This window comes from Cervus canadensis, chromosome 5 (genome assembly GCF_019320065.1).
Source record: "Cervus canadensis isolate Bull #8, Minnesota chromosome 5, ASM1932006v1, whole genome shotgun sequence".
Classification (NCBI taxonomy): Eukaryota; Metazoa; Chordata; class Mammalia; order Artiodactyla; family Cervidae; genus Cervus; species Cervus canadensis.
In genome coordinates, this window is record NC_057390.1 from 61,632,572 (window position 1) to 61,659,704 (window position 27,133).

At 37.2% G+C, this 27,133-nt stretch overlaps 1 protein-coding gene across 3 annotated transcripts in view; it reads left to right on the top strand.

The window, feature by feature from the left end:
* Positions 1–21,398, top strand: part of LOC122441849 — a 231,215-nt gene extending 209,817 nt beyond the window's left edge. For 2 of the 3 annotated variants that reach the window (XM_043468915.1, XM_043468914.1), the window contains 2 exons: positions 14,421–14,582; positions 21,247–21,398. In XM_043468915.1, the coding sequence (XP_043324850.1) occupies positions 14,421–14,582; positions 21,247–21,265 (181 nt within the window). In that variant the 3' untranslated portion in view covers positions 21,266–21,398. The remainder of the gene's footprint in view (positions 1–14,420; positions 14,583–21,246) is intronic. The other variant, XM_043468913.1, reaches the window with a different exon arrangement.
* The last annotated feature ends 5,735 nt before the right edge of the window (positions 21,399–27,133 follow it).

Here is a 27,133-nt window from a genome sequence, read left to right on the forward strand (position 1 = left end):
AAAAAAAAAAAAAAAAAAAGAAAGAAAAAAAAAAGAAAAAAAAAGCATGACTGCACCAAGGCCAGCTCTCGTCTGATTCTCAGCATAATACTGTATACATATCAGAGAATGTTCAGTGAATTAAATATATTGAATTAATCCTGAAGAATTTATTAACTGTAAAAAAGGAAGATTTTTCAGACTAAAGAACTACAATTCCTGAAATTCGATAAATTAAATGTAAAATCAAGACTGAGTTTACCAAAAACTAAAAAGAAGGAAAGGATTTACATATACATCTTAGCAGCCTATCTATTGTCACACACTGCCATAGAACTGGGGCTTCCCTGCTGGCTCAGTGGTAAAGAGGAGCCAATGCAGAAGATGTGAGTTTGATTCCTGGGTTGGGAATATCCCCTGGAGAAGAATATTGGCAACCCACTCCAGTATTCTTCATCTGGAAAATCCCATGGACAGAAAGACCTGGAGGGCTACAGTTCATGGAGTTGCAAAGAGTTGGACATGACTTAGCAACTAAGTAACAGGAACAAACCATCAACCTAGAATAGTTTAATAACTAAATTGCATGAATTTCCTCCACCATTCTTATTAAAAAATATGCAGAGGAAAAGATGGAATATGAAGCTATAAGATGATGCATATTCCCAAGTTTCTCCTGATAGGTGATATTTCACAAACAGGTCCATTGTCATTATGTAGGTGTCCTGACTGAAATATATGGACTATTTCTTCAGAGGTAGAGAAACTATTTCATTTTCTTATTCAGTAGTTAGGGCTGAAACCTGAATAGATTTGGAGAAAGGTTGGAATAAAGTGTGAAATTTTTCTCAATATTGCTGTAACTATTCCAATTTAGGAAAGATGAAAAACAACGAATATTTCCTCCTAGGCTCTGAGATTGTCATTCATTTGAAATTAAGGTAGACAATGAAACTACAGATTCACTTGTTTTAGGATGATTGAGAAGCAAGAAAAATGCTATTTAATTCAATTTTGGAGCCATGTGAGAAATGGCTAGTATGATGGCCAGTATGATTCTTGCAGCTTACCAAATTCTTTAGGAATATTGCTTTACTAAAGAATAATAATTCAGGTCTTTAATTTTAAAAAAAGAGTTGGGGAACTTCTTCGTCTAGAAATAGAGGTCCAAAGTGATAAACAGTTTTTAGCTCTGAAATATCAGATTATACAATGACATTTAGCTGAGTTACATTTGTAATTCCATCCTCTGAACTCTAAAGACAAGGACTATGGCACAGAAAGGCCCTTAAGCTCCAGACACTTTGGATGGAATCTGCAGGCCCAATTCTTAAAGTCTTGACTTCACTTTGCAGGAAAAATTTTCTACTTCTTCAAAGTAGCTGCAGAGAGAGAAGAGAGGGCTCTGGTGCTTGTAAATCCTCCTCTCCCTAAAAACAAACAAACAAACAAAAAAACCCAAAAACAGTCCAGGAATAAGACTTCAAATCAGAATAATTTTGGAATTCCTGATGACTAATTTAACTGATATCAGAGCTAAATTCTGCTTTGCTCCCTGTCTTCTGACAGCACCTCTTGATAATTACCATTAGATGATTTGCACCTGCTGTCAAAGACCCTCCTACACCCTCTTATCCAGAATGCTGCTAACTCCCCAAATTCCTAGGTATACTACTTCCATTAAAACACAACTCACCTTTCCCATCAGTCTTGGGTTTGAGTCTCACAAATATAAGAAAATTTTTTTTAAAAAGCAATTGACCATTTGCTAGGGTTTGAGTCCTGACCTGATCCCTGTGTATCTATGAATACATATGTGTGGGCAGGAGAACAAGGATAACATCTTCAGCTCATATTATCTTAAAAAATAAATGCAAATCATTGTTTAGTGGCCAAGGATAGTCTCTTGTGGACATTCCACATAATTTCCCCACTGATAATTATTTTCCTTGAGAGAAATTTTAAACATTTTTATAAGTACTACTAGGCTCAATATTATAGATAACATAACAAAGATTTTGTTTTCTAGGTTGTTAGTGCCAATTTCACATTTTATTCAGTTTTCCTCTAATGTACTTTTGCTTTTCTAAGGTCCTCCCCCAGGATACCATGTTACATTTGTTTGTCATGCCATTTTTTTTCTATTTGAATAAATTCATCCTTCATAAAGGTATCCTTTGTAAGACCATGTGGCCTGCCCTTTGATTTTGTAAGAATTGCCATTGAATTTGAGAAGCTTGTCTTCAAGAAACTTATGATCTAATTATTACAGTTAACAATTCTTTTTGAGGTTTAACAACATTCTCCTATGTTGTGCAGATAACTATGGAAATCATGAGTGGCCCAGGAGGTGGTGGTGTTGCTGCAAAGTCAGATGGGGTGGAAATGATATATCCAAATAGAAAAGATGGCGAAACAGGGCATTCCTATGCACCAGAATAAGTTGTCTGCATTTGTGAGAGGGCAGCCAGAAGATGACAGGAACCCAAGATTAATATGACTGAAGGCAGATGCGAAGAGGAAGGTAAAGTTCAGGAAAGTCCTTAGAAGTACAAGCCCCTCATGGAACTCCTTCCCCAGAAACATTCTTCTCAGAAAAGGGGGTGGGGGGAAGATGAATGTTCACAGTTTCTGGCCTATAGCCTAGAGCTTCATCCTAGAATTTACACTCCCTTTTCTCCCTTTTGGCTAATCTTCAAACACTACAAAAGAATGGAGGGGTTGAGTCCTTTCTTAAATACAGCCTCTCAAAAGTTGATTTTTGCATTTGTTTTTCCTATAGGACTTTGGATGTTGATGCAATACTCCAAAACTGTATTTTCAAGACCATCTGTGCTTTCTACTGATTCCAATTTAGGACATTCTTGACTTTCTTGAGTGTCTGGCTGTTCAAAATGACAAAAAAAGTATTGCTTAGCTTTTTTGAAGACTATGAAGAGACAGTTTTGTTTTCCCTTGGTTTCAGAAAGACTTCAGGTTCAGGAAAATGAAGTGGATGAACAAAAGTGAAAATTTTTTATTGAAGTATAGTTGAGGTACACTATTATATAAGTTGTGGGTGTATAATATAGTTCACAGTCTATAATATAGGTTCACAGTATAAAAGTTATACCTCATTTATAGTTATTATAAAATATTGGCTAATTTCCCTGTCTTGTACAATATATCCTTGTAGTTTATTTTATGCATGGAAGTTTTTACCTTTTAAAGTAAGATACTTTTAAAATAATCAATAGAAACTAAGGAAACCTAAATAAAGTGTGAAATTGGCACTAACAAATTTGAAAACACACAATCCCTACTACATTATCTGTAATGTTGAACTTAGTAAGACTTAAAAATGCTTAAACATTTCTGTCAAAGGAAACAGCAGTTATCAATGGGAAATCATGTGAGATGTCTTCAAAAGACCATTCTTATCCACTAACCAGTGTTTTAAAAGTCTATTTCTTAGGACAATATGAATTGAAGATTTTACCCTTGTTTACCTGACCACCCAGATGTCAAGTCCCAAACCCTAGCAAATGGTGAAACAAGTTTTTTTGTTTTTTTTTTAATTTGCTTCTGTTTGTCAGACAAAACCAAGTTGGTGTTGAGGAGAGTCAAAGAGATTTAAAAAAATGATTTTTTCCTCTGTCTTGATGAACTCCATGATCCAGTCTTTCCTCTAGCAAATTATCCTCTCTATATTCATTTTGCAATGACCAAAAAAGGAAAAACATCATGAAGGAGTCTCAGCCTTAACTTTTAATTTCCTGGTTTTTGTCAGTTTATGTCACAACATTAATTTTATTTCCACAAAAGAGGAGGGTTGCAGGTAATTAATATCTCTTCAGTACTCCTCCCAGAGGAAAAATACCCCATCATTAACACTGGGTTGTTAAAGAACAGGACAAAAGAAAAGTGACTCTGAGATGTAGGAAGAACTTTCCCCACATGTCACTACACACACAGGAGGGGCCTTACTGGACTTGGTTGGTCGTCAGGCACTCTTACTTGCTAATTAGATAACATCCCAGCCTGTGCTGTGATGCTGAGTATGTAACCCTTTTAGAGACCATGTTACAGTTTGGTGATACTTCTACAAGTAGGAATTTCTTGCTTTCTATTCCTCATTTCCCCATTCTTTATGTCTAAATGTTGTACACCTGAAAATTGGATTTGATGGCACTTAACCAAATTCTTAGAGGCATTTTCCTCCTCCTCTTTCTGAATTCAAAAAGTCTGAGCAAAGTCATATGTAGAAGAAGTGCAGGGTCCTCAAACATTTAAAAAATGCTTTCAAATGAAAGGGGAGTGTGTTGGTATCTGCCCTGTCTGTAATCTGCAGCCTTACAAGGAGACAAAGAAACTCTGGCGTGTCCCTACTATAGTTTCAATGAAGATAGGATGATGGTCCTTGAAGTAAGTATAAAATAATTGTATGTAGGGGCTTATGCAAAAAGGCTTTGTTCCTAAATACTGGAAAGGCAGTCACCCTGAAACAATGGGGCAAATTAGCATGCAGCCAGCCCCAGGCTCTTAGCTACACACACAAGCACACACACATGCACGCACACACACATGCTCACACTCACAAGCTCACAGTGACTGATGCTTGGTGCTTGCTGGGAGGTCAACAGTAAGAATCTTTCTTGGGAAGGCAGCATGTCAGATTTCAGACACTTTCTCTACAAATGGGCTTTCACTGCTCAAAGGAGGGGGGGTGTTCTGATCCAGATAATAAAGTCCATTTACATGAAAAGATGCCGCTTTCAGTGACATGATTAATTTCGGAAATACCTGGCATCTGAATGAAGCTGAGACTTCAAGAAATGACTGATGATGAGAAAAGATAATTAGGCAAATGTCAAGAGTTTTGCTTGGTGACTGAGGGGCTGGCCCATCTAGGTTATCCTATATTCACTCCAGATGGGAATGAAAGGCCTTTGTGGGAAGTTGGGGATGATCAACCTACGGTCACAGAGAAACTCGCTTTAGCTCATGTTTCTCTGGGTTTGGCTCCATCACGACCAGTGGGCAGTCGATGCTTACCTTCAATGACTTGTCAGAGAATCCCAGACAAAGCTTGCCTTGTTTATCCATGAGGTCCGAAAAATGTAAATTTATCTTGCCTCACATGTCATTTGTTCAAAAGTGACCTTTCTGTTCTAAGCCTTTTCAAAAATCTCATTGACTTCTCCCCTCTAAAAGGAGAAAAACAGAAAGGGGGAAAAGCCAAACACCATTTAATACTCTGCAGAAAGGACTTTGAAGACAAAGGCTGAAGTGGGAAGTAATGCAAATGTACCCCCACCCCCAACACATTGTTTTCGAGCCCTTTCTTTACGGTGTTTTTTTTTTTTTTTTCTTTTCCCTACTATTTTTTTTTTTTTTTCTTTCCGTGTTGAATTGGAGAATGTTAATGACTGGAGATTAGTGACCTCCACAGGCACAGGGTAGAGTTGACAGAAAGCAAGCCACCCCTTGTGGACTGATGGAATAGTTCTCCAAAGCAATTTTTAATTTTTTTTTTTTTAACATATTTACTAATTTGACTGTACTGGGTCTTAGTTGGGACATATGGATTCTTTAGTTAAGGCATGCAAACTCTTAGTTGTGGCATGCAGGATCTAGTTCCCCATCCAGAGATGGAACCCCAGACCCCTGTGTTGGGAACATGGAGTTTCAGCCCGTGGACCACCAGGGAAGCCCCTCCGAAAGAACTTTTTAGAACATTACCTTTAACCACCACAAGAGAGAGGGTGGTTCATTCCTTACTTTTTCTGTCTGGCAGTACAACTTAATTCCTCCAAAAAGATAGTCATTACGGATGAAAGTTTTGTAGATACACCGAGGACCATAAGTGATTCTTAACAACGCTAACCTCTCTGCTCTACTCTTTCTTCTTCCACCTGATTGGTATTTAAAGGAGGAAAGTGCCTCTCTCTGTGACATGACAAGTGCCTTCCATCTCTAGGCAATGGAACTCTTCCAGGAAGAAAGGAGATGATCCAGAGGATAATTCTAGCTAGCAATTGAGGCCTGAGTCTCCCCATTTAGGTTTCATCTGATATTAACCATGGTTGCGGTGATGACAGAGGATGAGATGATTGGATGGCATCACCGACTCAATGGACATGAGTTTGAGTAAACTCCGGGAGTTGGTGATGAACAGGGAGGCCTGGCGTGCTGTAGTCCATGGAGTTGCAGAGAGTCAGACATGACTGAGAGACTGAACTCAACTGAACCATGGTGCTGTGAGTTGAATTGTGTCCCCACGGAAGGTGCGTGTTAATTGCTCACTATTGTCCAATTCTTTGCAATCCCGTGGTCTATAGCCCACTAGGTTCCTCTGTCCATGAGATTTCCCAGGCAAGAATACTGGAGTGGGTTGCCATTCCCTTCTCCAGGGGATCTTCTCAACCCAGGGATTGAATCTGGTTCTCCCACATTGCAGGAAAATTCTTTACCACCTGAGCCACCAGGAAGATAAGCTGAAATCCTAACTCCCAGTACCTCAGAATGTGACTTTCTTTGGACGTAGGATTGTTGCAGATGTAATTTTTTTTTTCCATTTATTTTTATTAGTTGGAGGCTAATTACTTTACAGTATTGTAGTGGTTTTTGTCATACATTGACATGATCAGCCATGGATTTACATGTATTCCCCATCCCGATCCCCCCTCCCACCTCCCTCTCCACCTGATCCCTCTATGTCTTCCCAGTGCACCAGCCCCAAGCACTTGTCTCATGCATCCAACCTGGGCTGGTCATCTGTTTCACCCTTGATAATATACATGTTTCGATGCTGTTCTCTTGAAACATCCCACACTCGCCTTCTCCCACAGAGTTCAAAAGTCCATTCTGTACATCTGTGTCTCTTTTTCTGTTTTGTATATAGGGTTATCATTACCATCTTTCTAAATTCCATATATATGCGTTAGTATACTGTATTGGTCTTTATCTTTCTGGCTTACTTCACTCTGTATAATGGGCTCCAGTTTCATCCATCTCATTAGAACTGATTCAAATGAATTCTTTTTAACGGCTGAGTAATATTCCATGGTGTATATGTACCACAGCTTCCTTATCCATTCATCTGCTGATGGGTATCTAGATTGCTTCCATGTCCTGGCTATTATAAACAGTGCTGCGATGAACATTGGGGTGCACGTGTCTCTTTCATATCTGTTTTCCTTGGTGTGTATGCCCAGAAGTGGGATTGCTGGGTCATATGGCAGTTCTATTTCCAGTTTCTTAAGAAATCTCCACACTGTTCTCCATAGCGGCTGTACCAATTTGCATTCCTACCAACAGTGTAAGAGGGTTCCCTTTTCTCCACACCCTCTCCAACATTTATTGCTTGTAGACTTTTGGATAGCAGCCACCCTGACTGGCGTGTAATGGTACCTCATTGTGGTTTTGATTTGCATTTCTCTAATAATGAGTGATGTTGAGCATCTTTTCATGTGTTTGTTAGCCATCTGTATGTCTTCTTTAGAGAAATGTCTGTTTAGTTCTTTGGCCTATTCTTTGATTGGGTCATTTATTTTTCTGGAATTGAGCTGCAGGAGTTGCTTGTATATTTTTGAGATTAATCCTTTGTCTGTTGCTTCGTTTGCTATTTTCTCCCAATCTGAGGGCTGTCTTTTCACCTTGCTTATAGTTTCCTTTGTTGTGCAAAAGCTTTTAAGTTTAATTAGGTCCCATTTGTTTATTTTTGCTTTTATTTCCAATATTCTGAAAGGTGGGTCATAGAGGATCCTGCTGTGATTTATGTCAAGAGAGTGTTTTGCCTATGTTCTCCTCTAGGAGTTTTATAGTTTCTGGTCTTACATTTAGATCTTTAATCCATTTTGAGTTTATTTTTGTGTATGGTGTTAGAAAGTGTTCTAGTTTCATTCTTGTACAAGTGGTTGACCAGCTTTCCCAGTACCACTTGTTAAAGAGGCTGTCTTTTTTCCATTGTATATTCTTGCCTCCTTTGTCAAAGATAAGGTGTCCATAGGTTCGTGGATTTATCTCTGGGCTTTCTATTCTGTTCCATTGGTCTATATTTCTGTCTTTGTGCCAGTGCCATACTGTCTTGATGACTGTGGCTTTGTAGTAGAGTCTGAAGTCAGGCAGGTTGATTCCTCCAGTTCCATTCTTCTTTCTCAAGATTACTTTGGCTATTCGAGGTTTTTTGTATTTCCATACAAATTGTGAAATTCTTTGGTCTAGTTCTGTGAAAAATACCGTTGGTAGCTTGATGGGGATTGCGTTGAATCTATAGATTGCTTTGGGTAGTATAGTCATTTCGACAATATTGATTCTTCCAATCCATGAACACAGTATATCTCTCCATCTGTTTGTGTCTCCATCTGTTTGATTTCTTTCATCAGTGTTTTATAGTTTTCTATGTATAGGTCTTTTGTTTCTTTAGGTAGATATACTCCTAAGTATTTTATTCTTTTTGTTGCAATGGTGGATGGGATTGTTTCCTTAATTTCTCTTTCTGTTTTCTCATTGTTAGTGTATAGGAATGCAAGGGATCTCTGTGTGTTACTTTTATATCCTGCAACTTTACTATACTCATTGATTAGCTCTAGTAATTTTCTGGTAGAGTCTTTAGGGTTTTCTATGTAGAGGATCATGTCATCATTGCAGATGTAATTAATGAAGATAAGGTCATGCTGGGGTTGAGTGGGCTCTTACTTCAATATGTCCAGTGGCCTTATAGGAAAATGATGTGAAGACACACGGGGACACGACTATGTGACTCCAGAGAGAGAGAGAGAGATTAGAATCACAGTGTTACAAACTAAAGAAGACCAAGGATCAATGGCCACCACCAGAGGCTACAAGGACACCAGGAGGGATTCTACCCTCTAGATTGCAGAGGGAGCAAGGCTCCACTGACACTCCAGTTTTGGACTTCTGGTCTCCAGAACTGTGAGATGGTCAATTTCTCTGTGTTACTTGGTTATTGCAGTCCTAGGAAATGAACATAATAGTTCTATAATTCAACATCACAGGCTTATAAAGAACTGCAAACCTTCTCTTTTGTTTTTGACTTAAACCCTTACAGTCTTACTCCAATTCCATCATCATAGGCAGAAAGTGTTTACTAAGAGACAGTGGCACCTGTCATAGATCATGAAAGAAGTATAGCTCCATACTAACCAGAAACAGAGAACCTGTCTCCTCTTTAAACATACTCCTAGTCTGTGTAAAATTGCTCATCAGTGTCATGGAGCTCCCCCTCCCCCAGCCCAAACCAGTGCTCAATATTTTTAGTGAAACATTGTAGGTGAAGGACATTGTGTGCATGATAAGACGCTTCAGTCATGTCTGACTCTTTGCAACCCTATGCACTGTAGCCCACCAGGCTCCTCTGTCCATGAGATTCTCCAGGCCAGAATACTGGAGTGGGTTGCCATATCCTCCTCCAGGGGATCTTCCCAACCCAGGGATCGAACCTGCATCTCTTATGTCTCCTGCATAGGCAGGTGGGTTCTTTACCACTAGCACCACCTGGAAATCCCATAAAGTACACTGAATGCACTTTATGTACTTCATAAAATGTTCACTACTCTATATTATAAAACATTAAGGCATGAGGGGAGGAATAAACTTATGTGTCAGCCAGTTTTATTCCTTTGGAGAAAATACATTAAAATATATTCATAGCAAATATGCGGGGTCTTTGACTACATCTGTTTCTACTAGTGGGATAAAGCTGGAATGAATTGAAATTACCCATTATATGGAAATTTCTACCCCAAAAGGGGCAATTTCATCATCTCAGTATAATTTTAAAAAGCTATTTACCTAAAATAGTAAAGTACTATTAGTACTATACTAGTAAATAATACATATAACTTGGTATGAGTTAATTTCCTTCAAGTTTTCAAAACTAGCTTTAGAAATCACATCGCTTAGTGGCAGTTTTGTGCAAATGACAAATGAAAACAAAATGCTTTCATATTAGCAAATGAAAACAAAAAAGGTTATTCTACTCTTTATAATTCATTTATATTACACAGAATAAACATATTTACTGAAGTATGTCATTTCCTTGATTTTGAGTGTTTGCTACTGTTCAAGCCAACTATTCTGAAAGTTAAACAATTTTAAAATAAAAAGATGCTTTTTGCTTCGGGGACTAGAAGTTTGCAGAAATGGGAGAGGGTCCCACAATCTAAATACAATATGATCATGTTGTCCTATTTGCTTTTAATCATCCATAATTCCTGAGACACTTAACATTTTATGTTTAAATATTATCACGGTACAAAGCTTTTCCCTTGCTTGTGCATAATTTCATCTAGAAATTAATATCTCCCACTCATAATGCATCAAAAACTAGAAACATTTTCCATCCTTAATGGTGTAGGAATTAGTGTAATTTTAAAGCACTCAAGGATATAATTATTTACATGTACTAGAAATATTAACTAGAACTATCTGATCAAGGTATGTGAAAGTTGGAGTGAAGCAAAATATTCCTTGAAATTATAGATGGAAAGCTATTATAATGTTGCTTAAAAAGAAATAATTAGGCTATGTCAGCATTCCAGATAATAGAAAAATGTGTTCCTGGAATCCACTGAATGTTAAATATTTCTTTTTTTTTTGTAAAATACTTGAAGATTATTTATTTTCTGTTGAAGTTAATATGTAAGTAGATATGGATTTGGTATTGTTGGAAGTGATAGAAAAAAATAGATGAAGTGTTAATTTAATAAATGTGTTGCCAGTTGTGCTAAAATTGAATGCAATGCATGTATGTCATTTACATGCATATACAGTTGTAATATTTTTATCGTTATTATGAAGTGTGCTTAGTTTTATAAATGCATCTGCTCATTGTGATGATTCCTGTGCTCAGCTTAAATGGAGTTATCATTTTTCTTCTTTTGTTTATAAAGGTATGGTTTATATTTCATGTGTGATTGATTATATTCCTGGAAGGTCTTGTGATTAACAATATAGTATTTTTTTTTATTGAGTTATTTCACACACAAATGGCAAGGCCTAAAGGGTATTCTAGGTTTGCAAGATTTTTCTAATATATGTGTTCTATATTAAAACTGCTAATTAGTGCTTTTAAACAGTTCAACACTGAATTGTTGGAAGGCACCATATCAGGGGCTAATATAAAACTGTTTATGTGAAAGGAAATATAAAATAAGAAGGTGTTAAACCCAATACAAATTGAGTGGCAGAGGGTTCCCACCAGTGTTAATTTTCTGTTTTGTCTCATTTAAAGTTGAGATGCCTGTGTTAGCATTGTGATGTGGGACACACTGTACATATAGATAGACTGAAATGTGTCAATTTCTGAGTAGCATTTGTCTGGCAAAGCAGTCAATGGGGAGTTTAATCAGGAAATAGTGTTTCCTTAATGACACTAGTTTTTATTTTTAATGGAAGGGCATATGGATATGTACATGGATATATATACATATACACATATATGTATATATGATTTTATGTATGTTGATTATACAAGATGTGTTAAAAGTTCCTATTCTTGCTATGCATGTTCATGAGCTTTTTAATAGTATTTTGATATGCTTGTCTAACAGGCAATAATTCATTAATGGAGTTCTTAATTTCTCAAGGTAATTTCACAACTGAAGTTCAATGTACATGAGTTGAAATCAATCCAAAAGTCTCAATATCTGAAGTTGAATTTTATTCTCAGTATTATGAATGAATCGAATCAGAGGAAACCTTAAGTCATCTATTTAAATCCAGCACTTTCAGCTTCTACACAGATATAGCAGTGAGAAAACTTTCCTCTTAAATGCTTCCAGGGAAATTTACAGATTGCCCTCATCACCCTCACCAAAGTTTTTTTTTTTAATAATTAAATTTATTATTAATTAAAGTATAATTGTTTTACAATATTGTGTTTGTTTCTGCCAAATGTCAGCATGAATCAGCCATAGGTATACCTGTGTCTTCTCCCTCTTGAACTTCCCTCCCACCTCCCTCCCCACCCCACCCCCTCTAGGTTGTTACAGAGCCCCAGTTAAATTTCCCTGAGCCACACAGCAAATTCCCATTAGCTATGGTAATAGATATGTTTCCATGTTACTCTCTCCACACATCCCACTCTCTCCTTCCTCCCTGCACCTCATGTCCATAAGTCTATTCTCTATGTCTGTGTCTCCATTGCTGCCCTGCAATAGGTTCATCAGTACCATCTTTCTATATTCCATATATATGTGTTGATATATGATATTCGTTTTTCTCTTCCTGACTTACTTCACTCTGTATAATAGGCTCTGGTCTCACCCACCTCTTTAGAACTGACTCAAATATGTTCCTTTTTGTGGTTGAGTAATATTCCATTGTATACATGTACCACAGCTTCTTTATCCATTCATCTGTCGATGGGCATCTAGATTGCTTCTCTGTACTAGCTATTGTAAATAGTGCTGCAGTGAACATTGGGGTATATGTGTATTTTTCAATTTCCCCACCGAAGGTTGATGATTGGTTTCAAGGGATGACTTCTTCATCATTTCTATACTTCTCTGGCCAGTCTACTTTATCTCAGATGAAGCACAGAGGGAAAACTGGACAGCTTTCAAGAAAGAATTTTTATTAGTTATCATCCCTTATTGCATGAAAACACACTAATTTCAAATAGGTATTCTGTCTAGCTTTTCCCCTTATCATAATGCCTTCTACTATTCTCTATTTAAGTGCTTAGTGTTAAAAAAGGGGTTTTGAGTTGTTTCATTTTTAGTGTTTTGTTTTAAAAACTCTGTTGTTCTTATAAATATGAATACTTGGGAATTTCATAATGCTGGGTGTGAAAACTTTTATTTCTTATACACATTCAACTAGATTTTGGAAATATCATATGACCACATGCTGTATCTTTAAAGTGAAAAAAGAAATTGTCAATAAATTCTTGGCAAGTTTGATTAATAAAAAGGAGAGCAGTCATAAATAAATGTCAAGAATTAAAATAAGACATCATTACAGACTGTTTGGCTTTGCAAAACAGAAGACATAGAGCTACTTTATGGCAATAAGATTGAGAATCTGAATTATATTAATCACAAAAATTTCAAAACATATTCAACCTGGCAAAAGATGAAATAGAACATATAAATGGTCCTAGATATGGCTCAGTGGTAAAGAATCTGCCTGCAATGTAGGAGACCTGGGTTCAATCCCTGGGTCGGGAAGATCCCCTGCTATAGGAAGTGGCAGTCCACTCCAGTACACTTACCTGGAGAAGTCCATGGACGAAGGAGCCTGGTGGGCTACAGTCCATGGGATCACACAGAGTCAGACATGACTGAAGCAAATAAGCAGCAGCAGCAGATATAGTCATACTATTGAATCTGCAATTTCAATACTATCACACGTAAGTCTTTTGACCTGGATGTCTTCACTGATCAATTCTTCCATAAATTTAAGGAAGAAACAGCACCAATTATGATGGCTCTAAGCATATTAAAAAGCAGAGACATTACTTTGGCAAAAAATGTCCATCTAGTCAAAGCTATGGTTTTTCCAGTAGTCATGTATGGATGTGAGAGTTGGACTATAAAGAAAGCTGAGCACCAGAGAATTGATGCTTTTGAACTGTGGTGTTGGAGAAGACTCTTGAGAGTCCCTTGAACTGCAAGGAGATCAAATCAGTCTATCCTAAAGGAGATCAGTCCTGAATATTCATTGGAAGGACTGTTGCTGAAGCTGAAACTCCAATAATTTGGCCACCTGATGCAAAGAACTGACTCATTAGAAAAGACCCTGATGCTGGGCAAGATTGAAGGTAGGAGGAGAAGGGGACGACAGAGGATGAGATGGTTGGATGGCATCACCGATTTGAAAGTTCCAGGAGTTGGTGATGGACAGGGCAGCCTGGCATGCTTCAGTCCATGGGGTTGCAAAGAGTCGGACATGACTTCGCAACTGAAATGAATTTACAGCCCCACCAATAGTGTTGAAGCGTTCCCTTTCCTTCACACCTCCTCCAGAATTTATTGTTTGTACATTTTTTGATGATAGACATTCTGAATGTTATGTGGTGATACCTCATTGTAGTTTTGATTTGCATTTCTCTAATAATTAATGGTGGTGTGTATCTTTTCATATGCTTTTTTCACCATCTGCACATATTGTTTGAAGAAAAGATTATTTAGATCTTCAGTCCATTTCTTAAACTGGGTTTTTGTTGGTTGTTGTTGTTTTTATATTGAACTGCAAGAGTCATTTATATATTTGGGGGATTAATCCCTTATTGGTCATTTCATTTGCGAATATTTTCTCCCATTCTGTAGGCTCTTTTTTCGTTTTGCTTATTGTTTTCTTTGCTGTGCAAAAGCTCTTAGGTTTAACTCAGCCCCATTTATTTATTTTTATTTTCATTATTCAGCATTCACGACAGTAAGTCCCTGTAACTGGCAGACCTGTCCCATGACTCACCTTCTCTCTCTCGTGTGTAGTGTGTGGGACTGCTGTCTGGAGGAGCAGAAGAGGTGGCGGGAACGAGCCACCAAGACCAGCACCTTCATAGGCACCTTCCTCCTCTGCTCTGGGCCCTATGTGATCACCAGCTTGGTTCCCAGTAATGATGCCCAGAATAAAACTGTTTCAGGAAAAATGTGGTCAGTTCACAACTCAATATGTTCTCTCCAAATGGACATGATGCATTTTGAGCTTTAAGAAACGTTGACAAAGTTTTTTGTCTTTTGTGGGGACAAAAGGCAACTTACTAAGGAGAAAAAGCTAAGCCTAGGAAACCTCTGTGAAACCCTCCCCTGCCCACTGCCACCACCCCATCCAGCCACTGCCTTGGCTTTCCTTTGTGAAAGAAGGAGACATCCTAAGCCAAGCTCAGAAAACATGCAAACATACTGTCATTTCATTTCAGCACACATTTCCTCAGCATCTTCTCTGGGCAGAACATGAAAGAGACCCTGCAGAGGAGGTGTGGCCTGGTGAGGTCCTGCAGGAGAGCCCCTGTAAGGGTGACATGACCCTGTAGATATGACTATCCCACTTGGATGGAGCACCAGGACAAGACATCTGACAGGGTAGCATCCCAGACTTCTGAGGCAGGAGTGAGTGAAGTGGGCATGGCTATGCAGGGGGGCAATTCCATCAGAAGGGACGGTATGGGCCAGGACTAGAGCCTTGCATGGGAGCCACCTGTCACTGGTCCCACTGAAGCAAAGCAGTTGAATGTGACTTGTTCAAATTGAGATGTACTGTAGGTATGACCGGAGAAGGAAATGGCACCCCACTCCAGTACTCTTGCCTGGAAAATCCCATGGATGGAGGAGCCTGGTAGGCTGCAGTCCATGGGATCATGAAGAATCGGACACGACTGAGCGACTTTACTTTCACTTTTCACTTTTATGCATTGGAGAAAGAAATGGCAACCCACTCCAGTGTTCTTGCCTGGAGAATTCCAGGGATGGGGTCGCACAGAGTCGGACACAACTGAAGTGATTTAGCAGCAGCAGCAGTAGGTATGACATGCATGCTGGGTTTCCAAGGCTTAACACAACTACACACACACACACACACACACACACACTCACACACACACATCTAATATATATATGGGATTCCCTGGTGGCTCAGCAGTAAAGAATCTGCCTGCAGTGATAGATACACAGGTTCTATCCCTGGGTCGGGAAGATCCCCTAGAGAAGAAAATGGCAACCCACTCCCCTGGAAAATCCCATGGACAGAAGAGCTTGGCAGGCTAGTCCACAGGGCAGCAAGAGGCGGACATGACTTAGCTACTAAACCAAAGAGGTGGCTCAGAAAATATTGCTGTGTTTTACGTTAAAGAGTGTTATGCATAATGTTTCCCTCTAAGTTTTATTGTGTCTGGCTTTATATTTAGAGCTTTAATCCATTTTGAGTTCTTGTGTGTGATGTTCTAATTGTATTCTTTTACATGTATCTACCCATTTTTCCCAGCACTACTTATTGAAGTGACAGTCTTTTCTCCATTGTATATTTTTGCCTCCTTTGTTATAGTTTAGTTGACCACAGATGTATGGATATATCTCTGGACTTTCTGTCTGGCTCCAGTGAATCTATGTTTTTGTTTTTGTGCCAGTACCATACTGTTTTGATGACTGTAGCTTTGTAGTATGCTCTGAAGTCAGTCTTTCCTTTCTCAAGATTGCTTAAAAAAAAAAAATTGCTTGGCTATTTAGGGTCTTTAGAACAGGAAGAAAAAATGTATGCTGTGGTTGCTAAGATATATGGTAAGAATGAACTTTTCATTTGTGAAACTGTGAAGAAGAAAAAAGATATTCATGTTAGTTTTGCTATTGTCACATCTCAAACTGCAAATTTATGGCCAGAGAGCATGGTAGGTGCTTAGTTACATTGAAAAAAGCATTAAATTGTACAATAAAATATTCAGAGAGAGAGAGGGAGACTACATTCACGTATTTTTTATTTTATTATTATTGTTGTTAATTTCTTACTGTGCCTAGTTTGCAAATTAAACTTTATAGTAGGTGTGTATGTATAGGAAAAATCATGGTATGTGAATAGTTTGCTACTATCTGTAGTTTCAGGCATCCATTAGGGTTTTGGAACAAGTCCTCTGCAGATAAGAGGGAAGTACTATGCTAACAAAAGTGAAATAAAATAGCATTTCAAAAGAATTAAAAATTTTCCAGTACCTAAAAAAACATACCAAGAAGAGATTCAATATTTCTATACTAAAATCTTCAGAACATTCTTGAGAGATATTAAAGAAATAGAGGAACAGAGTATGTTCACAAATTAAAATTAATTTCCCCCAGATTGATTCATAGATTTGATTCTATCCCATCAAAATCTCACAGAAACTATTGTAGAAATTGACAATATGATTCTAAAATTTATAGTTGAAGCAATGGCTGAAAGTAGTGATGATGATCTTAAAGAAGAATTTAATATAAAGCTAGAGTAAGTAAGATAGTGTGGTATTAACTGAAGAATAAGTAAATAAAAGAATAAAAAGTCTTGAAAGACAAGAACTCGTACACATACACATGGTCAATTTCTCAGCCAACAAAAATTTCAAACATAAAGCAAAGTGGAAGAAGTTTACAGTGAATAATACCACCTAATTCTGCTATTGTCATTTAACAAGACTTGCTTATCATAGATTTATTCATCCATCCAACCATCATATATTTTAATGCATTTAAAAGTAAATTACAAGTGTTAGTTGTACTTCCTTTTAAATACTTCAACATTGGTACCATTAGCTAGAGTCTAATATTTCCTTACAGTTCTTTACTTCTGATACAAAATTTACATATAATGAAAATGAACAATTAAATCTGCTAAAATTTGACAAATACATATACCTATGAAACATAATCCACTCAACTTATACAATAGTTTAATTATATCAGAAATTTTCATTATGCCCTTTCCCAGCCAATTTCTTTCCCATTCCCCAGATACAACAAGAATTAAGATTTGTTTTTGCCACAGAGACTTTTCTTGTTCTAATATTCCATATAAATAGAATCTACTGTGTCTACTCTTGTGTCTAGCTTCATCAACTCAGCATGACACCTTTAAGATCTATCCATATTGTTTCATGTATTGACAGTGTGAAGTAATCACAGTTAGTTCATTCTTCTGTTCATGGACACATGGGCAGTTTCAAGTTTTTGGATGTTATGAGTAAAACTACTATGAGTGTTATGTCTCTTGTGGAAATATGATTTAATTTACCTTGTATAAACATTGAATATTGGAATTGATGTGTCATAGAGTAGGCATATGTGTAGTTTTATAAAAAACTGCCAGAACTTTTCCCAAAGTAGCTGTACCATGCTACAAGCTTCTCCAGTAGCCAGTCTGGGATATAAAGGAAGTAGAAAGAAAATGTAGGGAACATACTACCACGTCTTGAGTCTCAAGTTCCCTAGCCAGTTTGCCTTTTTTTTTTTCCTCTACCTTTCAGTGTCTTCTTATATATAACACTTAAGGGTTTAGCTGTACTTGAGGAGGAATAGGGAGACATATGTCAACTTCATATTGTTTGGAATAAAAAAATGTGTCACTATTTTCATTTTATCCTGAACATGCTGATAATAACTGGTGGCAGGGATTGTCAAATGAGTCCTAATACTCTTGACTTTTTGCAGATGTAGGTGTGATAGAGCTTGACATGAGTTTGAAGACAGAAGACTCAGCAGTCTGAGTTGATGACTATGAGGAATTGTCTGGTCTCTGTCCCATGGGAAGATGCTTTGAAAGAAAAGGGCTCAGATCACTGTCGAAGAATGCCAGATGAAAGGAAGGGCACATTGGCAGTTTGCAGCATGGGTAGCTCAGAGCAATGACAGATGAACAAATTGGACGGACATTTGTAAGCAGTTCCTGAGGTGTTCAAGGCATAGTTAAGTGGCATTTTTCTGAAACCAAGAGAAAGGTAAAAATAAGAAGGTATGGGCAGCTACAAAGTAAATGCCCTTAGTTGTTGAGATGTGATACAAGAATGAGTACTCCCCCTATCCCCATCTAAATGGCCTGCCCTTGTCTTCAGTAGTCACAGCTTCAGCTGGAGAGGGACCTGAGGTCCCTAAGAAAAAGCCCTTGGGATAGAAGTCAGGTATAATCAGGGCAGGTGCAATGCTTGGGGAGAAATCTGACATGGAGCACAGGTCAGCCTCGAGCAAAGCAGTGAAGAGTTGGAGGAAACATATAAGACAAGGAAACAAAGGGAATTATATTTTGGAATTAATAATGAAGGCACTTTTACAAAAGAATGGCAAAAGGGAGGGCGTTTTTAGTTTTTAAGGGAGAATAGGAAAGAAGAGGGCTAAAATGAAATAAAGACAAATGATAAAATTAAAGCTTTTAGTATACATAGAACAGAAAACACATTTTCATCAGCATAGATGTCTTCCTTTTATAGATTTTAGTTATTTCCTATCTATCTACTCATAAATCACTTCTCATTTTACCTCTAATGTGCTACCTTATTAGGGAGGTGACAGAGGATGAAATGGCTGGATGGCATCAGCGACTCAATGGACATGAGTTTAAAGAAACTCTGGGATATGGCCAAGGACAGGGAAGTCTGGTGTGCTACAGTTCATGGGGCCTCAAAGAGTCAGACATGACTTAGTGACTGGACAGCAACACTACCTGATTGGTGTTTGCGTTCTGATTTATAGGAGTGTGTGCTGGTTGAGGGCAATGCATATCTGATATAAAGTCATTTGTCAATTAGGGAAAATACATTGTCACATATATATAGTCATAAATATATTTGATGTGCCAATCTTTTTAGAATTTTGATTTAGTATATCACTAATCTATTTTCCCTATTTCATTAAAAATATACTGGAAATAATATTTGCTTCAACCAATGTGTGTGCGTTTTTTTAGGGTTCGTTTTATCCCTGTCTCACTTTGAAAGTCGAATATACTTAAAGGAGTCTGCATGTTGATTTGCTAATTTGAGATATTTAGTCATAACTCCCTAGGGCATCTTAATGGTGTTGCTTTCCAAGTTACCAGGTAGCTGCCACTAAAGTGTGGCGTGTTGCTTTTCTTCTCAGGTTGATGCACTACACTTGGAGATTAGATGGCTTGCTGAGTAGAAAAGTTTGGGTGTCATGTAATGCTGCCGGATAAACATGGCAATGTGCCCAGGAGCATCAGTCTTATGTGAAGCTCTGAAAGAAAGAGTTGGAGGAGTAAATGTGATTTTGCATATACAGACAAATTAGCAGAATTCCATTTTCCATGTCACACTATGTTGAATTCTTCACAAAAACACAGAAAGTAGAACACTTATGTATAGTGAATACCTGCAAAATGTAGTACTTTGGCATTGTGCACTCACTACATTGGGTTTCCCAGGTGGCACTGTGGTAAAAAAAAATCCACCTGCCAGTGCAGGAGACTCAAGAGACACGGCTTTGATCCCTGGGTTGGAAAGATCCCTTGGAGTAGGAAACGGTAACTCCAGTATTCTTGACTGAAAATTTCCATGGACAGAGGAGCCTCGCATGTTACAGTCCATAGGCTGCAAAGAGTCAGACACACTGAGACCGCATGAGCATGTATTCATTACATTGGTGTTGCAGATTCCTCCAAAATAACTGAGGATGATATTGAGGGAGGTCGCAGAACTATGACTTAGGCCCAGATATCTATCTCCTGATATAAGCAACTAGAAGGGGAATTTTTTTGGTGGGTCCCAGAAGATTTGCATGGCTAGGATTTTAGGAACATGAGTTTGTCCCCTGAGATCATGTATATTTAAATTTGATTGTACACATGCAAAATGTTTCCCATGTATTTGTTCAACTTTCTGCTATAATTATACTCAAATGTTTGTTTGCAAACATACTCCTATTTTTAGTTCTATTTCCCTCCACAGCGAATTCTTTGGTAGTACAAAAAAAAAAAAAAACAAAAACCTGATAACTCTAGAATTTGCAGGCTATTTTTATTTGCCTTTTAAATGTTTAATAATGTAAACACATTTGGAACATAAACTTACCCACAACTGTTGAAGGTAATTCCTCAATAATCAAAATAATGAGAGAAATTTAGAACTCTTGGAAACCACTGAGGCTATGGCAGGTAGTATTTTCCTGCCTGATGATCCTAACAACAAACTTGAAGAGGCTGATAAAGCCCACTGAACAACAACTTGAGAAACTGTAGTCAAGATAAATAGCAGTCAACCTAAAAAGTATGTGATGTATTTAATTGCTTTTTAATATTTTTATTTTCATGGGGTGGCAAATTGGTCCACACTTCCGTATTGCCTGAGAAACTTCTGAGTAAAAACAATGACACATTGAACCTATAGATCAATTTTGGGAAGAATTGATGCTTGCCTTATCCTTATCAAGTCTAACTATTAACATGATATATGTTTTCATTTATTTAGGTTTTATAGATAAAAACCAATAAATAGATTTATAGATCTGTAAATCTTTATAGATTTATAAAAATTTCAGAATACAGATTCTGAATATATTTTGTTAGACTTATATTTAGAATTTCATTCTTTTGAGCTATTGTAGTAGGCACTTTTTAAGAAAATTTGTATTTCAATTGTTCATTGCTCAGGTATACAACTACTATTTATTTTGTTTGTTGACCTAGTATTTTGCTAATTTGCTAAACTCATTTATTATTTCTAGGAGCTTTTAAATGGATTCTTTGGCATTTTCCATGTATAGAAGCATGTTGTCTGTGAATAGAGATAGCTTTATTTTTTCCCTTTAAATATGTAAGAATTTTATTTCTTTTTCTTTTTTTATTGCACAGGCTAGGAACTTCAGTGTAATATTGAACAGCAACATCATCTCAATGGAACATGAGTCTGAGCAAACCCCGGGAGATAGTGAAGGACAGGGAGCTTGGTGTGCTGCGGACCATGGGGTTACAAAGAGTCTGACAGGACTGAGCAACTGAACGACAACAAAAATGTTGAGAGAGGGCTTTCTTGCCTTTAAAGCAACTAATCTTCCACCATTCTTAGATTCCAATTGTACACACATTAGGCTGTTTGATATTATCCCACAGTTCTTAGATATTCTGTTCCTTCATTTTTACACTTTTTCTTGTGATTCAGTCTGAGTAACTTCTATTAACCTACCTTTAAGGTCACTGATTCTTTATTCAGTCTGTCAAGTTTACCTGAAGTCACTGCTGAAAGCATTTTTCATCTCTCTTACTATATTCTAGTTAATAACATTTCCATTTGAATCTTTTTTATAGTTTCTTCAGTGTTGAAATTATCTACCTGGTATTTCATGTTTATCTTTTCTAGTAGAGATTTTAATATAGGTATAATAGTTATTTTAAATTCTCTGATATTTTTAACATCTGTTCTATATGTAAGTATGGTTCTATTGATTGTATAGTCTCTTGACAATTGACTGGTTTTTATTGTTTTTTTTTCATTATATTTTTTTGTTGAAAACTAGAAGTCATATGTAGAATACTAGAAGCTGAAGTAAATAGTTTTTATGTATGGAAATGGACACAATTTACCTTTAATAATGTTTAAGTGGCTCCACAACTCTCTTTTCAACCTAAACGTGTTCTCCACAAATTTGTTGACATTCTGAGCAGATTCTTTCTTTCCTGTATATCTCTCTCTCTCCTAAGCACGTGTTCACATCCTGTTACTCCCTCCAGCACTTGTCTCTCTTTAGATTTCAAGCTAATTAGTTCTGTGACTACAGTTGTCAAATGGCATCAACAAAAGTTGTGAGCTTGCAGTTTGTTTGTTTTGTTGTTGCTCTTGCAGTGGTGAATTACCAAGCAGTGGTTTGTATGTGTATCTTTTATTTTTTTGAGAGTTAATAAAATTAGATTATTCAAAAATATTTAATACCCCGGTTCAAAGGTCAAAGATTATTGAAATGAGAATCTCACTTTCACTCATTCCTCATCCATCTTATCCCTTTCTCTCCTTCTAACTTTTAATTTCAGCATTTATGAAAAAATATCCAAACCAAGCAAATTAATGTGGATATACTATTTTTATCCCTTCCTTTCTTATAACAAAATTTTTGCTCCTTACTTTTTCCCCTGAAGATCTTTTCTAACAGGTTCATAGACGCCTTCTTTATTATTTTCACAGCTGCATGGTATTCTTTGTGGATATATTATACTTTATATAATATATAACATATATAATATGTGTAATATGTAATATATGTAATAGTATATAATACAGTATATACTTTATATAATATATAGCAGTGGCCTATTGCTGGGCATTTAGGTTGTTTCTAATCTTTTGATATTAGGGATAACATCACAATGAACAATCTTGTAGATATATTATTTTCTTATATGTTCAGATTTATTTCTAATACAGATCTCTAGAAACAAGATTTTTAGAACAATTTTACATACTATTGTCTGATGCTCCACTCCTTCTTTGTCACAAATTTGGCTTTTTTCTTCATAAAAGTGAAATTCCACTTTATATTTCTTTTCATTAGTGAAAATAGGTACTAACATAGGTCTTTTATAAAAGTAAAGTGGTGTAAAGGAAACTTTAAAAAATTAGGAGATACTTGTAAAGCTTCAATGAACTTGGGAATGCAGATATTTTCCTTCAAGATTCTGATTTCAATTCCTTTCAATAAATATTCAGAAGTGGATTTGCTTGATCATATGGTAGTTTATTTCTTGATTTTTTGAGACATGACCATACTGAATTTCATAATCAGTCAGTCAGTCAGTCAGTTCAGTCACTCAGTTGTGTCCGACTCTTTGCAACTCCATGAATCGCAGCATAGTAGTTTCATAATAGCTGTAACCAATTTGCATTCCCAGTATATCAGGGACCCTTTTCCTCCACATCCTTTCCAACAATTATCTTTTTTTTTTTTTTAAAGTGATAGATGTCTAGAGTAGTTCTAATTTGCATTTTCCTGATGGTTAGTGATGTTGAGCAACTTTTCATGTGTCTGTTGACCATCTCTTACCCTTTTTGATGAAATCTCTATTCAGCTTCCTTGTCCATTTTTTAAGTGGGTCTTTTTCTTTTTTTTATTGAGTTGTAAGATTCTTTTTACTTTAGTTACCAATCCTTATCTGATATACGGTTTAGCAAATATTTTCTCCTATTCTGCAAATTGTCTCTTCATTTTGTTGATGAAACATGACTATTTCTAATAGTAAATTTAACTTATAAATATTTCTGTGGGTGCTGGGATATTAAATTACAGAAGGCTTTTGATCGACAGGTATAGGATTTTTAAAACATTGGAGCCGACATTTAAAAATTAAAAGCTTTCAAGTTTAAAAAATTCAGATTTTCAGTTTCTGTTGGGAGATCAGAATCTTTGTCCACTGGGCCTTCATTCTTGCACGGATGTGGTTACCTAGTACTGAGGAGCAGCTACTCCCTTCAAAAGTACATGTGTGTTTTCTTCCTCAGTAGGGTTCACCCATGTTATTTCAAAAATGATGGCAGATATATGTGTGAGTGTATGCATTTAATTACCGTGCATTTACTTTTAAACTTATCTATGCAAGTATAAGGGCTTCCATGGTGGCTCAGCAGTAAAGAATGTGCCTGCCAATGCCTGCTAATGCAGGAAACATGAGTTTGATCCCTGGGTCAAGAAGATCCCCTGGAGAAGGAAATGGCAACCCACTCCAGTATTCTTGCTTGGAAAATCCCATGGACAGAGGAGCCTAGTGGGCAACAGTCCATGGACTCCCAAAGAGTAGAACATGATTGAGAGAATAAGCAACAACAACAACAACAATGTGTGTATAAACATATGTTTATATGTTCAAAGAAAGACTTTCTGTTAGGATACACATCACAGCAAGCTATTGTTGCAATGCACTCCTCCATGTTATATGTACACCTGCATGTGTCATTCATTGATGATGACTAGTTAGTCTTTGTTATCATTTAAGCTTTCAGTCACTTTTTAAGATACTACAGGAACTCTATGAATGATAACTAACCTCTTTAAAACCTCTTTATTTATTTATTTATTTTTTTAATTTTTTTTTTTGTCATACATTGATATGAATCAGCCATAGATTTACACGTATTCCCCATCCCGATCCCCCCCTCCCACCTCCCTCTCCACCCGATTCCTCTGGGTCTTCCCAGTGCACCAGGCCCGAGCACTTGTCTCATGCATCCCACCTGGGCTGGTGATCTGTTTCACCATAAATAGTATACATGCTGTTCTTTTGAAATATCCCACCCTCACATTCTCCCACAGAGTTCAAAAGTCTGTTCTATATTTCTGTGTCTCTTTAAAATTGATGTTTTAAAATTTTATCATCTGGAAATTGTTAATACAGACTGAAAACCACAATCACAGAAAACTAACCGATCTGATCACATGGACCACAGCCTTGTCTAATTCAATGAAACTATGAGCCATGCTGTGTAGGGTCACCCAAGATGGACGGGTCTTGGTGGAGAGTTCTGACAAAATGTGGTCCACTGGAGAAGGGAATGGCAAACCACTTCAGTGTTCTTGCCTTGAGAACCCCACAAACAGTATGAAAAGGCAAAGAGACAGGACACTGAAAGATGAACTCCCCAGGTCAGTAGGTGCCCAATATGCAACTGGAGATTAGTGGAGAAATAACTCCAGAAAGAATAAAGAGATGGACCCAAAGCAAAAACAATACCCAGTTGTGGATGTGACCTGTGATAGAAGTAAAGTCCCATGCTGGAAAGAGCTATATTGCATAGGAACCTGGAATGTTAGGTCCATGAATCAATGCAAATTAGAAGTTGTCAAACAGGAGATGGCAAGAGTGAACATCGACATCTTAGGAATCAGCAAATTAAAATGGACTGGAATGGGTGAATTTAACTCAGATGACCATTATAACTACTACTGTGGGCAGGAATCCCTTAGAAGAAATGCAATAGCCATCATAGTCAATAAAAGATTCTGAAATGCAATACTTGGATGCAATCTCAAAAATGACATAATGATCTCTGTTCATTTCCAAGGCAAACCATTCAATATCACAGTTATCCAAGTCTATGCCCTGACCAGTGATGCTGAAGAAGCTGAAGTTGAATGGTTCTATGAAGACCTATAAGAACTTTAGAAAATAACACCCCCAAAAGACTTCCTTTTCATTATAATGGACAGGAAAGCAAAAGTAGAAAGTCAAGAAATACCTGGAGTAACAGGCAAATTTGGCCTTGGAGTACAGAATTAAGCAGGGCAAAGGCTAATAGAGTTTTGCCAAGAGAATGCACTGATCATAACAAACACCCTCTTCCAACAACACAAGAGAAGACTCTACACATGGACATCACCAGATGGTCAATACTGAAATCAGATTTTTATAGTTTTTGCAGCCAAAGATGGAAAAGCTCTATACAGTCAGCAAAAACAAAACCAGGAGTTGACTGTGGCTCAGATCATGAACTCATTCTTACTTCAGACTTAAATTGAAGAAAGTAGGGAAAACCACTAGATCATTCAGGTATGACCTAAATCAAATCCTTTATGATTATACAGAGGAAATGACAAATAGATTCAAGGGATTAGATCTGATAGACAGAGTGCCTAAAGAATTATGGACTGAGGTTTGTGACATTGTACAGGAGGCAGTGATCAAGACCATCCCCAAGAAAAAGAAATGAAAAAGGCAAAATGGTTGTCTGAGGAGGCCTTACAGATAGCTGAGACAGGAAGAGAAGTGAAAGGCAAAGGAGAAAAGGAAAGGTATACCCATTTGAATGCAGAGTTCCAAAGAACAGCCAGGAGAGATTAGAATGCCTTCCTCGGGGATCAATGCAAAGAAAGAGAGAAAAACAATAGAATGGAAAAGACTAGAGATCTCTTCAAGAAAATTAGAGATAAGAGGGAAATTTTCATGCAAAGATGAGCACAATCAATGACAGGAATGGTATGGACCTAACAGAAGCAGACGATATTAAGAAGAAGTGACAAGAATGCACAGAAGAACTATACAAAAAAGGCCTTCATGACCCAGATAACCAAGATGGTGTGATCACTCACCTAGAGCCAGACATCTTGGAATGCAAAGTCAAGTGGGCCTTAGGAAGCATCACTAGGAACAAAGCTAGTGGGGGTGTTGGAATTCCAGTTGAGCTATTCAAATCCTAAAAGATGATGCTGTGAAATTGCTGTACTCAATATGCCAGCAGATTTGGAAAACTCAGCAGTGGCCACAGGACTGGAAAATGTCAGTTTTCATTCCAATCCCAAAGAAAGGTAATGCCATAGTATGCTCAAACTATCGCACACCTACACTCATCTCACACGCTAGCAAAGTAATGCTCAAAATTCTCCAAGCCAGGCTTCAACAGTACACGAACTGTGAACTTCCAGATGTTCAAGTTGGATTTAGAAAAGGCAGAGGAAATAGAGATTAACTTGGCAATATCTGTTGGATCATCGAAAAAACAAGAGAGTTCCAGAAAAACATCTACTACTGCTTTATTGACTACGTCAAACCTTTGACTGTGTGGATCACAACAAACTGTGGAAAATTTTTCAAGAGATGGGAATACCAGACCACCTGACCTGCCTCCTGAGAAATTTGAATGCAGGTCAAGAAGCAACAGTTAGAATTGGACATGGAACAAGAGCCTGGTTCCAAATCGGGAAATGAGTACATCAAAGCTGTATATTGTCACCCTGTTTATTTAGCTTATATGCAGAGTACA